Genomic DNA, 16,115 nt, shown 5'->3' on the forward strand with positions numbered 1-16,115 from the left:
AATGTTATGGTATTGCTTATAAAGGATCAAGACATTTGTAAATATGTTATCTGATCAGGTAGTTTGATCATTGTTTTCAAATTGATAATTAATATTTCCTTTTTCGTTATTCTAAATGCATGATAGGTAGAGTCACTTGCAAGTGCATTTTTAAGTCACTTTGTTTCTTCATTGTTAAAGCCTCTTAACTAAAAAACATCTTACAGTAACAAAGGAGACTGTGGGGGGATTTGGGGGGAAAGTGTCCTTTCTTGTGGGCCAGTACCCTGAAACCTGAGTCCTCTGTGTGTTCAGGTTCCTGGAGGTGTTTCTGCTCTACTGTCACTCTGCCGGACAGTGGTTTGCTATAGAAGAGTGCATCACTGGGGAGTTCAGGAAGTTCAACAACAACAACGGAGATGAGATTGTCCCCACCAACCTGCTGGAGGAAACCATGCTGGCCTTCAGCCACTGGACCTACGAGTACACCCGCGGAGAGCTGCTGGTGCTCGACCTGCAGGGTAAAAACTGTTGTCACACTCAATCCCTTTAAAGACAGTCAGGTTCAGTTATAGGAGGTTGTTTGTTTTAAATGGCACTTTGTTACATGGATTAAACATGAATCATGAATCAGAGCTGAACAAAGGGCCTGTTTGTGTCGTGTGTATGTGTTTTTAAATTAATGGCCTTTCTCCATTAACTATTTAGCAGAGTGATATTGATGTTGTTTTATAGTTGATGTCATGATAATGAAGCTTGTGTGTGTGTGTGTGTGTGTGTGTAGGTGTTGGAGAGATTCTGACTGATCCATCAGTTATAAAGAGTGGTGAGAAGGGGTAAGTGAGCTCAATTTCTCACACAAGTCATCAATGAAAATAATCGTTATTAGCAGGCTTACTATATAATGAAGAAAATTTCAACTTTACCTTTTACTTTCGTCTTGTAATTTTGCACTAAATGACCACTGTGCGACTGTTGCAGATCTTATGATATGATATTTGGACCAGCCAATTTGGGGGATGATGCCATTAGGAACTTTCGAGCGAAACACCACTGCAACTCCTGCTGTCGGAAACTCAAACTTCCCGGTGAGGGATGTAGCACAGCTGCTGCTCAGTTACAGTATCTTATTACTGAAGTACATCACAAATGTGTTCAAAAAATGTGCTTAAAATGACGTCTCCTCCTTTTCCCTCATTAAAAATTATAAATGTGCAAATATGGTCAGTTTCAAGTTGAAGTACTGGACACCAGATGTCTAAAGTTTAGCACAGATCTTCAGCAGATGAGTCTGAAAACAACCTTCTAGTGTCAAACTCTGCGATAAGCAAAAACACATTTTTGTTTGGAGGGGGACTTTAATTGTCCAGTGATCTTGAGGTTTACAGGAAATGAGAGAAAAGCAAAGAATAACACAAATCGAAGATAATAAAAAATTCTAATCTGTTAAATCATGTTGACTTTTTTTCCTTTTGTCTTGTTCGTCAGATCTAAAGCGGAATGACTACACACCAGATAAGGTGACGTTCCCACAAGAGGACCCTCCTAACCCAGGGGGCGGCGTCAAAGAGTCCCGCCAATCAATGAGGCTGATGCTGTGATTGGTTTAAGGCGAGAGAGAGAGTGAACGATCACGAGGAAACACTGTTCTGATTGATTTTTAGTCGAAGCCAAGGAGCAGAGAGGCGCACCCAATCAACTGGAAGAATCACACCTGTGTTTCCATGGAAACCAGTGCATGCAGACTGTGTAATGTTGGTCCCACCAAAATGCTGTGTCGAACAAGATTTCAACCATCTTAACCTTTGTTGTTTTTTAGTACATAAATGAGGAAAAAAGGTTTTAAACATATTTTGTACAAGTTTATGAATATATATATATATATATATGAACTGGATATATCAACAGGTACAATATTATTGCAGAGGGTGTATTATTTATTATGAGGTTTGAGAAGTTGCCTTGTTTTAACATAAAGACAAAAAAAGAACAAATCTAAGTGCATTGTACATCTGTTACAGCAGCTTGAGAGAGGACAGCCTGCTGAGTCAGTCACTGCAACACTGCAGTTTGCCACCACATCATTTTTATAAATGTATAAAGACTTGTCATCACACCTTTTTGTCTCATAGCTAATGAAAAGATATACATGAATTTGAACATCTTGTAAAATATGGGCAGATTGCAATGCAACTTTTACAGAACAATGTATGTAATTTTATTGTATTGAAAGTGTGTCCACCAAAATATTGCTGATAGTTTTTATTGTTACAAAGGTACTATTGCTATATCTTTGTCATCAACTATTGTATGAGCAAATTACAATCTAGTGTATCTTATAGATACTGTTATCTGGCATGAGCAGATTAAAAATATTTTATTCAGGGGAACTGACAAACGTAAGGGTATTACTGTATACATTTTGTACTGGATATCATTTTAAACAAATAAAATGTCAAAAAGCTTTAGCAACATCGCTCATGAATGACTGTTTCTGTGTATGGCCTGTCTTCAGATTACAATCGCACAGATATTTCTCCCTGCAGCTTTTAAGAAGTGGGCTGTGAAGAAACAAAAATCACTCATGTCTGAAAGATTTTAGATAGAAAAGATGATTTATTTCTTATGATTGTAAACTAGGCATGTTTTGTATTTGGCTAATCAAGAAAATACTAAAATACTTGTTATTTTCTGATCAAAAATATTGCTACCTTTTTAAAATGCCAGTGTCCACATTGATGTGTCTGTATAACAACCCATGTTTTCATGCATGCAAACATTTCCACAAGTGCTGGCTGTAGTGGTCAAGTACATTTGAATTCAAAATGTTGCCATTGCATTGAGCCTATCAGCAGCAGCAGCAGAGCGGTGAAGTCGGGCAGATTAAGAGCCTGGCAGATTTTTGAATGTCCTCCTGCAGAAGGACACAGCAGGTCTGGTGTTTCAACAGAGGCCTCAGATTCCTCAGCTGGACAGCAGCTGCAGGTATTTGAATCCACACATGATAACCCCTGTTCAGCTGCCTGTGATCACACTGACAGACGGTGCACCTGTGTGATAGTGTGCTGGTTATCTCTTGGCTCTAAAAGGAGAAATGTTTCCTTGCTGAGCTGCAGCAGATGAACTTCAAAGACTAACTTCACAGGACATCCACTTTATTTGACTTAACTTTGGTTGAAACTTCACATTTTGTCCTGCACCTCCTTTGGAACAGCATGAGTTTAAGGGACCTCTTCAGGGCCAGTATGAACAGGAGGGATGGTTTCAAAGTACATATGAGAGAAAGGAACTGCAACTGTAGTTATACTGAAACACTGCTGTTGGTCAGGTTGTCAGTTCAAATTTAATTATGATGCATCAGCTGTACAGACGCTTACCCTCCCACTGGGTGTGGTTTCCTTCATAATAGTCCACTAATCATGACTCTGCATTATACTCAGCCCATCTTCGGACTGAGAGGTTACAGCTCTGCATCGACTGACACAAATCAGCTGTAATGGCTGCCATGGCTACAGTCACCATTGAATATTGGTAAGTTTACAACTTTCTACTCTGCTGATTGATCTTGTTGTCAGGACAGACTGCAATGAACTCACAGGGCTAAATGAAAGATTAAGGTAGCAAGTAGAAATAGACATAGATACATATTTCTATGCATCACATTCATGCAGAAATGGTTTTCTCTGCATAGAAACTGTCACACCCATAAAGAATTTCTGCACCGTTCAAAATAAGCAGATGTTGAAGCTGGGTTCAACATGCCAGTAACTAGGTTTGTGTGTGTGTGTGTGTGTGTGTGTGTGTGTGTGTGTGCGTGTGTGTGTGTGTGTGCGTGCGTGCGTGCGTGTGCGTTACAGTAAAGGATGAAGTTATGCATACCGCTACCAGGAACTGGCCCCTGCCATCCGGCAGGTTCCCGGTGTGCAGGTGAAGGGAGTCAAAGGGAGGCCAGGTAAGCCACTTCCTCCTGGCAGAAATGGTCTTGTGTAATCCTGTCACACAGTGTCAGTTTCCATGTTATGTCTCTGTGTATCCACCTACATTTCACACAGATACTACATCCAGGGACGTAGTGCAGGATATTCAGTTGCCATTTGTCCTGTTTCTCAAAGTAAAATAATTAATAAAATATATAATTATATGTATATATATAATATAATATATAAAGATAAAACATAATTGTGTTGTACTAGCAGTAGTAAAACTCAAGCGGAAACATTGAGCTTGTGGTTGTAAAACACCATATGTAAATGAACCTGGATTAACATTTCAAACACTTAGATTAAGACAATACAAATAATTATTAGTACTGTGAAAATATAACTGTTTTTGTTCTCAGGTTGTCTTGTGGTGACAGGAGTTTAACAGGAGTCCTGGCTTTGCCTTTTAGCAGTGCCAGCGACACACTGTGCTGCACCCATTCTCTCACAGAAACATGTTTGACTGGTTGTAATGAAAACACAGATAATGTGCGTAAATACACTTCATGATCTACTTTATATTGAATTGATGGGGATGCATTTTCATTTATGCTGTCTTGTTTTTTCACCCCCACAGACAGCTTCGAGGTGTCAGTGAACGGTCAGCTGATCTACTCCAAGCTACAGACTGGACAGTTTCCTGTTCCTGAAGAGGTTAGTGAGATAGATATCTACTATTTTTAAAAAGTGACATCTGATTTACAGTATGGCACAAAATAATAACGCATGCATCTCAAGTGACAATATGCTTTTTTACATCTAGAAAACTTTGTACAAAAACTTAAAGCAGTCAATAATAATCAATACTTTCCATGAGAAATGTTATACCTGAATGCGTTTTTCACAGCAGTGTGTCAAGTTATTGGGGTTTTGGCTCCACATACTTTAGAGAAACCGTACAGATAACAAACAGTTCATGTTACTGTATCACAAAGTTACTATTTTGCAACTGAATTTTCTGCAAACCAAAGTGGCCTGTCATTCAAGCGGAAAGATGCAGTGGAAATACCAGGACTGAGTGTACATCAGAATTTGATTCAGTTCTATTTTATTTTCCAAAATGTCTACAGCCATGCCAGCAGCCCTGTGAGGCAGCACAGCGGTGCTTTGAGCTAAATGCTAAATGACAATGCTTAACATACATACTGATGTTTACCATGTTTTCCGTCTTAGTTTAGAGTGGTAGCATGCTAACATTTACTAATTAACACACATCACAAAGCACAGCTGAGGCTCATTTGGTCATAAACCAAAGTATTGGACAAATTAAAGGTTTGGCCTGATGATGGCGCTAGATGAAAAGTCAGAGAATCACCAAAGTGATTACGATTCATCTTGAGGGGACCATGAATGTCTGTACCAGATTTAATGGTGATCCATCCATCACTTGAGATATTTCAGTTTGGACCATAGTGGTCAGACACTGCCATCCCCAGAGCCACGCTGCTAGCATGGCTAAAAGTAAGTCAACAGTCCTGTATAGCATTACAAAAGGATTTTGTGTTTCATCTGACCAGGTGACGAAGATGGTGAAACAGATTGTCGATGGAGGAAAACTGGAGAAAAATTCAAAGGCGGTGCATCAGAAGAACAGATGCAGTTACCATTAGAAGAGGAGGATAAAATAATATCTGTATTCACACTGTGGCTCAGACTACACTCTGTCACACCAGCTTATCTGAAAACAACAGTGAATCAAAGCATAGAAATATTACATTCAGACATTTAAAAAAAATCATTATTGTTGAGAATACAGACAAGACGATGATGAGAGCAACTCTGAGGAGCCAGGCACTGATCTGCACTTCTGTTCATGAATGTTCACACTGAAAAACGCGTAGTGTGTACACGATGCAAGTCTAGAAGCTTTTCAGCTGACTGGAGCCTGAGGAACTGCTCTCATCATGCCCACCTCATAAATGAAACGTCTCTACAGCTGCACTTACTCAGGAAATTAAAATCAGAAAATGTAACTCTTTATCAAGCCACATATATATTTCATGTTTAGCTTTTCTCTGTTTACAGAAAGTTTCAGGTCTGTGGCACAAATTCAATAGTTTGACATTTTTGCAAGTTTGTTAAAAATGAAGCTGCAGCTGCTGCGCTTAGCTTAGCTTAGCATAAAGACTGGAAATCCTGGCTCTGTCCTATCAACAAAATCTAAAGCTCACTAATCAACACGTTATAATTTCATCCGTAGAACAATCCTTGTGTAAAAAAAATGCCAATTTGCTGTTTGATGAGGGGGTTATGTGCCGGACTATTTCTTGGCCGGGACCAGTGATCTCCTAGAGTCTCCGCTACTGGTCCTGGCCAAAAAAACGTCTGGCACATAAACCCCCTGTAAGCTGGCGATTTGTCGTTTTTAGAATTTGGTTTTTGTATGGATCAAACAAACAAGATATTATAAGTTAATTAGTGAACTTCAGATGAGCTGGTAGGCAGGTTTTGTGACCTTTGGACAGAGTCAGGTTAGCTGTTTCCCCCATTTCCTGTCGTTATGCTAAGCTAAGCTACCTGGCTGCGGTCTGCAGCTTTATATTTAGGGAAAAGACATGAGAGTGCCATTAATCTTCTCATTAACTCTGGACAAGAAAGTGAATAATATGTGCCACCAATTTTGTCTCTGATTTGGAAAAAAATATTATGTCTCATGTCTTTTAATGTTGGACATTTTGAAAGACCACCCAATTCAATGTTTTTTAAATACTCCCAATCCAAATTTTCTAACATATCAGATCTATTTTATATCTGTTATATCATCTGGATGGTGTTTTATAGTGAAGTACTGCGTATGTGCCGCCATCTTTGTTAAGATAGACCTTAAATCAATGACAAACGTTGCATATGAGATATTTAATTAGACTTGGAACATATATTGTAACTTTTTGGGAAAACTCACTGTATTTTTATACTGTTTCCAATTTCCAACAAAAAACTTTTTCCTGAAATAAAATATCACTGAAAAACCAATGATGTGCTCTTTTCAGATGATCTTCACACTGCTTATTTAACAGTGCTAAGTTATTCAGGAAAAGGAGGCTACGCAGGCAAATCTTCAGTCAAATGTCTCTCTGTGCAGTGATCAGTGGTAACAGTACCGACTGTGTCTGACCGGCTGATACCATCGTCCACCTCAGCAGAGATCAGCCAGACTTCCTGAACTGTTGCCACTAACTTGTCCCTCTTCCATTTCCGCCAGATAAAATCAAGTCATATCTGAGAAATCATGATGGGACGGGAATACATAGCTTCCTGTTTTAACTATTTTGTATAATATAGGTTAGGTTGATGTTATATTCTCATTAAAGCTTTTTAAATTTGAATCTCGAGTAATACATATATATATATATATATATATATATGACAAATATTCCCCTCTGATGTGTGGTGGAGTAGAAGAAGTAATATAAAAGGCAACTACAGTACAGTACAAATACCTCAAAATTGTACTTTAGTACAGCACTTGAGTAAGTGTACCTATCAGCTGTGGAGAATAGACTGCCAGACTACCTTTTATCACATCTCCACTGTCCTGTGGACCAGCTGTATGTCCGTCCGGAGGGGGGTCACAGAAACTGACTAGATCGACCAGGATGTGACATAAGCTGGAAACTGACCCCCCCGCCAGCCATACTGATCTCTGATCAGCAGCTGCTAAAGGCTATTATATTCTATAATATTGTTATTGTCCCAAATCCCATGAAAAGACCAAACACAACAATGTGACAACTCTTAGGGGTATATAGTTTAATTTTTTTTCAAAGGCAAAACAATTTCCCAAAACATCTGTAGCTTTTTGCAAATGTTTCCCAAACAGGAGCAAATGGCGTATTTGTTGGGGACTATTTTCAGCCACTGGTCTGGTGCTCTGGAGAGTGTTTATGGCAGCAGAAGAGTGTATATGAATAAACTACAGAGCCCCTGTTCGTCATAATCGAGGACATCAATGGAGCTCCATGGCACAGAGAAATAAAGTATATCAGGCATTGATACACAGACAGTACTTGTTAAAAGGGTCAATTCACTGTTGGTTTGGTCTTTTCATGGGATTTATTGACAACAATAAAAACATCACCAGACTCATCCTTTAAAGGCACAGATATCAATCATCTTATGGAAGGAAACAATGAAAAGCAGATTTATTGCGCTTCTAAACTTTGGGTCTTTAAACCCTCTAGATTGAGTTTAAAAGCAATTACAGAAAACCGCTGTCCATGTAATCTCTGTGCTTTATAATCCATGAAATAAACAGATCATGATAATAACAAGAGATCTGTCTGCTGTTTGCGTCTCACTGGTGGAGTAAAACACTATCAACAGGAAACACAGACGCCCACATCAGAGGCAGTCGCGGTTCCCTATTTCTCAACGTCAACTGCGTAATGGAGAAAACGCTCAGTGTGGGAGAGTGTGTGAACAGTGTGTGTGTGTGTATTGAAACTAACCCCTATACTGTGGGAAATGCGCAGTTTCAGTGCTCCAACTAAATGAAAAGACAAAACACATGGGCTCTTTGTGTATGCAGGCAAAATGGCCTCGCTGCAGTATCATGGCACACACACACACACACACACACACACACTTGTCTCATTTGTAATCGACGAGTTTGTGAGATTAATTCTAGTCTGTAAACTGCTACTTTAACTCATTAACTATCTCATTGTTATTATCTACTGAAAATATTAATGTTTAATTAATTCATAGGTAAAATTATGTATCCCAAACTGTATCCCTGGTGCATTTAAAGATATCCTAACATTGTTGTTTAGAGATATTTACAGTAAACGTCATATTGTTTGCGGTTCTAATGTTCCCTGTACATTTAGGTGAGAGTGTTTTTGATTTCCTGCACATGGCAGGAAGTGACCATATTTGTACAAGCCAGCGTTAGAGGTAACCAACCCGTGTTCAGAGGTTATCTTATACTCTGCAACAGTGATGAAAGAAGTTATTTTATATATTTTATATTTTACTAAAATATTTGCGGAAAAATGTACTTAAAGTATAAAGTATAAAACATATTGCTGCATTATGTGGCAAAAAACTATATGTTAAAACCAACAAAATAATTAAAATAAAATATATAATATATAATAATATAATATAATAAAAAATATTAAAATGTTAATTAGTTTATATTTCAATTAGCATATTGAAGAATTACCTTTAAACTCTAGAACTAGAAGGAGACCCACATTATTGTTCCCAGCAGCCTATTTGTACATATGTTTTAATACATGTCTGGACGGGATCTTTAATGACCTGTTTGCAAATGTGCTTTATAAATGACAGTTTGACGATAATGTTAGGTGTTCATACCTCTGTATAAACCTGATGGACTACACGACTACAGAATCAACCATCAGATGCCTTCAGGTGTCATGAGAGAGATAGTGTGTGTTTCTGTGGATGGTGTGCTGATTGTGTTGTGTAAACAGATGGTGGTGTAAAGAAAGGGGATACGATTTGACAACATGCAGCCTTTTCTTTTTCTATTAAACTGATAAGGCATTTTTTTGCGGAGGCACAGCAGCAGCTGGTGTTCCAGTTGGGTGACTCTGGTATTGTGGAGTCCAGCGCTTCTCATTGGGTGGCAGTAAAAACATAAAACACCCACTCTGAACAAAATATTATTTTGTCAATCAAAAGCTTTGTTACTTAGTAACAGTAGAAGTTTTACAGCCAGTAGAGTCCTGTAAAAATGTTTGACTAAATGTTGAGAGGTTTATTTAGAAACTGCTGTAAACTTGTATGTCAATAAATGTGTGAAGCCTAGAAGAATAAAAAAATAGATACAATTATGAGTATTATACAAACAGCAAAGATTGTAAATGAAATGAAATCTTTCAGTACTGCTGATGTGCTTCAACATATAAACTGTACAAATCACAATATACCAAGTAGAGTACAGATACACTTCATCTGCTGAGGACCTTGAGACGTGGTTGAAAGCTTCAAGAAAAACTAGTAAGTGGATCTTGAGTTAAGATTATTATCTACCGCCACTTGTGTAAATAATAAAAGTATACATTTAAAACTGATTAAATTCTAAAAAAAAAAATGTTAAAAATATTAAATATGAACAAAGTAAAATATTGGTGTTTTTTGACCAAACAAATCTTCATCCTTCTGCACTTCTAATTAGCTCATATTCTACATGTAATCCATGTATGTACACCAGTTTATGTACACTGAATGAACTGTCAAACAAATGTGGATCTGAAGAACTCATTCTTGGTTTGAAGAATAATTTTACTTCAAGTTCATTACCACTGTCATGTGTTTTTTCCCCGTAGTGGAGTTGTGTGAACTGCCATCTGTATTTTATTATTTCAATTTATTGGTGGGAAGACTTGATTTTTTAACTCACCTGCCATCAAAATATGCTTTTAAAAGTTCATCTTATCCCTCAGGATGTTTGGCGCATGTGGCCCCTGTTGTGTAACTCAAGCACCGTGACTGTCAGACGAGCTCCGAGACAGACAGCAGAACATATCTTATTCATGACAATATGTCTGCATATGAAAGGAGGGAGAATCATTTACTATTCATATTCCCCTGCACATGCCTGACCTGCTGAGAGACATTTAGAGGAAAACACCATGCTGAAAACAGACTTCACTGTACTCAATCACAAGACTCTCAGGCTCCATGATTGCTTTGTTTTTATTTAAAAAAAAAACAAAAAACATAAAAACAGTGACAAATAAATAGAACAAAACAATGTAAAAATATAATGTTTAAGAGATCTGTTGGGGGGGGGGGGGGTGCCATAGCAACGGTTTGTTCTAATAGCAATATGTCTGAAGTCAGATTGGTCCCTGGTTTGTTAGATATGAGAAACGTTTCACAACATATCATAGCACCGTTGTGTGGTCATCAGCTCTGTACTCAGCTGCTGACCTGTGTAAATCACACATTTCACATGCATGTAGGACAGACTTGAGAACAATGAAACCACTGAATTAGCTGTGGATCAGTTCGGGAAAAAAAAAAAGGGCCACTGGTTCCAGTTTCATTTCATATAAATATAATATATTAATTTATACATTTTACACTAGAATGGCTCCATACCACATACACAACTCGGGTAAACACGTGAATAAAAAAGGCAGCGGACAATTTTAAAATCAAAACCAGAAGCTGTGGGGAAACGACGTCTTTTAGCTACACAGCTGAAAATACAAGCTTTGAAAACAAGAGGACTCTGTGCAGAAACCTGTGCTTTAGTAATTAACCTGTCTAAGATATGCAAACTGAGGCCACTTACTCCAAAATTTCTGAAGGCATTTAGATCATTTTTACAATCTTAAGGAGCAAGTGACAGTATTAATGTGTGTGTGTGTGTGTGTGTGTGTGTGTGTGTGTGGGGGGGGTTCGAGTATGTGCAAACATTCAGTTGATGACTTGAGATCACAACCCTGAATTCACTACAGATTAAGCATTTTGCAGCATTGATGTTAGAATTTAAAATGTCTACTTAAATTGCGCCAAATGAAAAGAAGGAGAACATGGATGAGGATGTGCTCAGGATATAGAAGGCTAGCTAGCGCACCAGGAGGAAGGTGAGTCCAGCCAGGCCCACGCCAGCAGCCGCAAACAGCGCCGTCTTCATGGACGAGTCCTGACTCACCACTCTGGCACTGCGGGAGAATGCACAGAACCCCTCCTATAAAGAGAAAAAAACCCACAAAATGTTAAGTTGAGAGTACGAAACTTTTTTGTTTACTAGAGAATATTTCTCTGCTACTTTCTCCATATACTATATACAAAAAACAAAAGAGCAAGTATTAGCTGCCAAAACGATTTCCAACTAATTGGCTGAGCTGACGGCTGGTGGTAATTATACAATATATTTTGGAAAGTATGTCACAGTCGCTGACAGCCCCGTGTTTCTCCACAAACACAGAAAAATATCAGCACTCAGAGGGTGCAGCTGATATCTGCTATTTTCCTGACAGCAAAGCAGTTCTTCAAAGTTAAAACAAAATAAGTGTCAAGCTGAAGTTATAGAGAAAATGTGCCGATTGTCTAGAGATTATACAGAAATTATTCAATTCGGTTATATTTATGAGGAACCACTTCTAGCCTTTTCTGCTCCACTAGCAAAACCATAAAAACTGGGTACGTCAGGTGCAGTTCAGCCCCTCCAGCAGTCGTATTTTTCTCCATCATCATGTTTTCAAACTGAAGCCACACAGTCGACCAGTGAGTGCACCTGCTCTCAGCTCCAGGTGCTTCGCTGCTTTACAGCTGCTTGTTTTTCTAGTCAAACCTCGCTTTCAATATGGCTAATGCCAAATTCAACACACTGAAGCTTTGACTGTCACTACAAAGTCCATCTGGCAGAACTGGTTACGTGTCTGTTGAAACCAGCTGCCAGCTGAAGAAAGGAGGGGTAAGGGTGTGTGTGTGTGTGTGTGTGTGTGTGTGTGTGTGTGTGTGTGTGTGTGTGTCTATTTACGTGGGTGTTTGGGAGTGGGCCAGGGCGAGCCCATTCACAAAAGCAGACATTCAACTGTAGTTGTGTTCAGTTTGGTGAGGCTTCTGGGACCTTAAGTCTACCCAGAGTCCATCATAACAATCCCTTTAAGTATTTCCAGTTAAATAAGCCACACCAAGCAGGTTTAAAATTAGCTTTGTCCTTTTGATTTCCAGTGGCTAAATAAGTCTACAGTCCAGTACTGCCTGACAACACAGCTTTTGTCCAACCATTACAAAACACTGATAATCTAAAGGCCAATGTCTTTTGATCATGGCTCTGAATTTACACTGCTGAGGTTTGTCTTGTTGTAGCATACATTCCTCAGAATCTGGCCTATTGCTACTCTACAATTCATATAATCACAGCAGCCACATGAGACGTCTGAGCGCTCGTCTCATCGGCAAACAGCAAAGTCAAAAAAGGGCTGCATCTAAACTAAACCGTGGCCATATTTTAAGCCACGTTGACACCAGATCTGAATATAAAGCCAGCCAGGAAGCAAACACGATCCTATCAAACTAGGTGGTTTCCAACGCCAGAGGCCTAAACATCTTTCACTTTTAAGTCTTACTGGGATTTTTTGGGAGTTGGCTTATCGCGCTAGATACAATCAAAACACTTCTCTTATCTACAATGTTTGTGATGACTCAGTCAGCTCGGCGCTGTTGCCTGTGTGAATCATGACACCTACCCATCCGTCATTCTCCAGCAGCCAGTCTTTCTTCTCCTCTCCCAGGAAATCAGCTAAGGTCTCTGCTAGTCCCCTGCAGTTTCCGAACCCCTGTCCGAGTTCCTGCCCCTGCCCAGGGTCCAGCCCCGGCTTCGTGCCCTTCTGCTCCTGCAGCTGTCTGGCCAGCACCCCAGTAAAGGTGAAAAGGGAAACAACCCTCCCCCAGTTCAAGTGTCCATCTCCCACCAGCTCCTCTATCACCTTCCTGAGGCTGGAGCAGGGGTCCGGCCCGCATTGCCTAATGAAGGTCTGAACGAGGGACTGGAAGCGAGCCTGGTGCTGCGTCTCCATGTCCTGGGCCAGGCGCCTCATGGCAGCGGCTGACTCGCTGGGAGGTGGAGGGGCTGGCCGTGGGCTTGTGCAGCACAGGGACAGGTAGTCCTCTGACAGAGCCAGGGTCTCTTTCCACAGCCCGCACGACATTTTCTACCAGGGGGGATGGGAAAAAAAAGACAATTCACTTAACTTATAAATGAAGAGAGGATATGACACGTGAGGATAGATTTGTACTGCTACGAAGAACCACAAATATGGTTTGTTGATTTGACAGGAACAAAGAGTAACCAGTTTAGGGCTGCAAATAACAATTAATTTCATTCACAATATTTGTTAACCTCCCAGCAAGTCAGCCGCTGCCAATTATTTACTCAAGTATTTGGTCTATTAAAGTATATAAATCATGAGTTTTTAGAGCCCAACTTCTTTGTTTTGTCAATACAACAGCTCACTCAAATATAGAATGATTTGATTGATATAAAATGTTAAAACAAAAATACAGAAAATTTAGCATTTGTTTGGCTTTTTTTTCTTGAAGACGACCTTTACATTTTCTGCCAATTGACTATTCAATTAATCGGTTACTGTTTCCACTTTAGTCCAATTAGCTGCAATTAACGACGTTACCCATCAGCTCTGCCTGCTTCACAATTGGCGTCAGCTTTCCTTAGAAGTTTCCTAGTAACGTTATATTCAAGTTATATCAACACCTGCCTATTTCAGTTTTCATTTTGTGAAAAAATGAATGGTTAAAAATGTATAGACTTGCTCGTATATCGGCCATCTAATTTGAGCCAGGTGTAAAAAACAAACAAACAAACCCCAAAACAACAACAACAACAACAACAACAACAACTTGACCAGGTATGTTAGCGTTAAGTGTTGATGGTTAGCCTGCTAACAGCAAAGCTAGCAATGGCGTTATGGACGGCGAAGACACAGCTTGTGATAACGTTCGCTCTCCGTTAATGAAAGCCGGATGGTGGTGGAGGATAAATATAGCTACGTTAATTTAATGACCTAACAAACCGATATAAATAACACTACGAGCTAGACAGAGTTGCACAACGTTAGTTATCCGTTTGTTGAGAGGTTTTAACGGGTGAACTTGCAGTCGACTAGCCGGCTGTCTTTGCTCCGTTAACAAACCGTTGATCTGTCACCAGAGCAATGGAGGACACAAAGGAACACATTCAAACAGGCTGCGGTGAGCTAGCACAACTGCGAGAGCCGCATCTACGCATTCAATGCCGTTTTACACCATTATACAAACACCTCTCTGTGGCGGGAGTTTTACACTTCCAAAAGGACACACATGCAAATAGGTGAAATACATTTTTTCCGAGCGTAAAAGAAACAAAGCTCACCCTCCCAGCGATATCAGACTGCTCTCTGCACATACGGACGGCGGAAGGAGATCCTCGCTACACTCACAGCTTCCCTTCAACTGGCTGCCCATTTATCATCTGACTCCGCCTCCGGGTCAGTTATATGCGTACATCTGCTCCCCGCAAAAAGCCCCGCAAAAGCCCCGTCATAATGCGGTGATAGAACTAATACCTCTTCCACAGGCAAGCGAAAAACAAGTCGTTATCTATGTCAGGGAAAAGTAACAGTATCAGGTAGGAAAAACCCAGAGCGGTTGCAATAAATAAGAGATGAATTTATTGAGGCTAATTAAATATGTTGTCTTGGCACAGTATTTGTGCATTCAGTTGTTAATATAGGCCCAATATGTAGTTGTATTGAAAACTATATCTGTAAGGTGTCAGCACTCATGCAACTCTATCAAAAACCACAATCTTAAAAAATCAGTTAAAGTTAAAGCCTAAATAACAGCAATTGCAGTAGTTTATAGGGAATAATCAAAGTAACAATAATTTGTGTATTTCTATGGGTGGCAGCAGGGTCCAGCTGAAATGATTAATTGATTAATCAACAGAAAATTATACTTCTATGAAAGTAAATAGAGTATTTCTGCATTTTGGAGTGATGGTCTGGTAATTTTGAAAATGTCACTTTTCTATTTCTGGCATTTTATAGACAAAGCAATGAATTTATTACTCGAGAAAATAATTAATAAATGAATCAGTGATGAAAAGAATCGTTAGCTGCAGCCCTGCTCAAGGGACAGGATAGATTTCACCAGTATTGTGAACTACAGATGAAGCAGACCATATCATTACATCAAAAAGGCTGCGATTACTTCTCACATTGGTTTATTTCTCTATAGAAATATGATTTTGCAACACAAACTTGTGGCTTGCATGAGACCCACTGGCCCGAAACAAAGATACTGGTTGACTTTCATCACAGCAAAACTCAATGAAATGCTCTCACACCTAACACATTCATGTCCTGGTAGATTCATAGATGTCATCTTCATCATCTTCTGTCATCTTAAACTAAATATAGGTCTCAGTCGGGGCAGCCAGGTTTCAATTATGCTCTGAAAAGACTGAGAGCAGACTCGTGATTTTAGGATTTGGTTTCACTCATCAGCAAACAGTCTGACTCCTCTAACTCTCACTGTGTCACATCACAAAACTACACACAGTCCAGTTCAGTGATCAGCATAAGGAAGTGAAAACTGCAGAGAATGTATACGTAGTCAAATGAATGGCAGTCAAAGCAAATGTTGGTGCGTCTCGTGATCTCCTTG

At 39.4% G+C, this 16,115-nt stretch overlaps 2 protein-coding genes and 1 long non-coding RNA gene across 3 annotated transcripts in view; 2 read left to right on the forward strand and 1 right to left on the reverse strand.

Annotated features, from left to right (window-relative positions):
* The window catches only part of trpm7 (transient receptor potential cation channel, subfamily M, member 7), a 31,032-nt gene extending 28,585 nt beyond the window's left edge, over window positions 1-2,447 (forward strand). Inside the window, exons 38-41 of the mRNA XM_070904450.1 lie at window positions 295-500; window positions 764-815; window positions 961-1,067; window positions 1,468-2,447. Coding sequence (XP_070760551.1) covers window positions 295-500; window positions 764-815; window positions 961-1,067; window positions 1,468-1,580 — 478 coding nt within the window. The 3' untranslated portion in view covers window positions 1,581-2,447. The remainder of the gene's footprint in view (window positions 1-294; window positions 501-763; window positions 816-960; window positions 1,068-1,467) is intronic.
* Window positions 2,448-3,420: 973 nt separating this feature from the next.
* Window positions 3,421-6,909, forward strand: LOC139287450 (uncharacterized). The gene is made up of 4 exons (XR_011597421.1): window positions 3,421-3,510; window positions 3,837-3,931; window positions 4,537-4,613; window positions 5,477-6,909. It is a non-coding gene; the product is annotated as an uncharacterized lncRNA (long non-coding RNA).
* Window positions 6,910-10,610: 3,701 nt separating this feature from the next.
* bcl2l10 (BCL2 like 10) lies at window positions 10,611-14,888 on the reverse strand. The gene is made up of 3 exons (XM_070909225.1): window positions 14,821-14,888; window positions 13,139-13,603; window positions 10,611-11,631 (listed from the first exon to the last, which is right to left on the reverse strand). Exons 1-3 carry the CDS (start codon window positions 14,851-14,853, stop codon window positions 11,509-11,511), a joined length of 621 nt encoding a protein of 206 aa, XP_070765326.1. The 5' UTR covers window positions 14,854-14,888; the 3' UTR covers window positions 10,611-11,508.
* Window positions 14,889-16,115: the final 1,227 nt, after the last annotated feature.

Source organism: Enoplosus armatus, chromosome 1 (assembly GCF_043641665.1).
Source record: "Enoplosus armatus isolate fEnoArm2 chromosome 1, fEnoArm2.hap1, whole genome shotgun sequence".
In the NCBI taxonomy this organism is placed as follows: Eukaryota; Metazoa; Chordata; class Actinopteri; order Centrarchiformes; family Enoplosidae; genus Enoplosus; species Enoplosus armatus.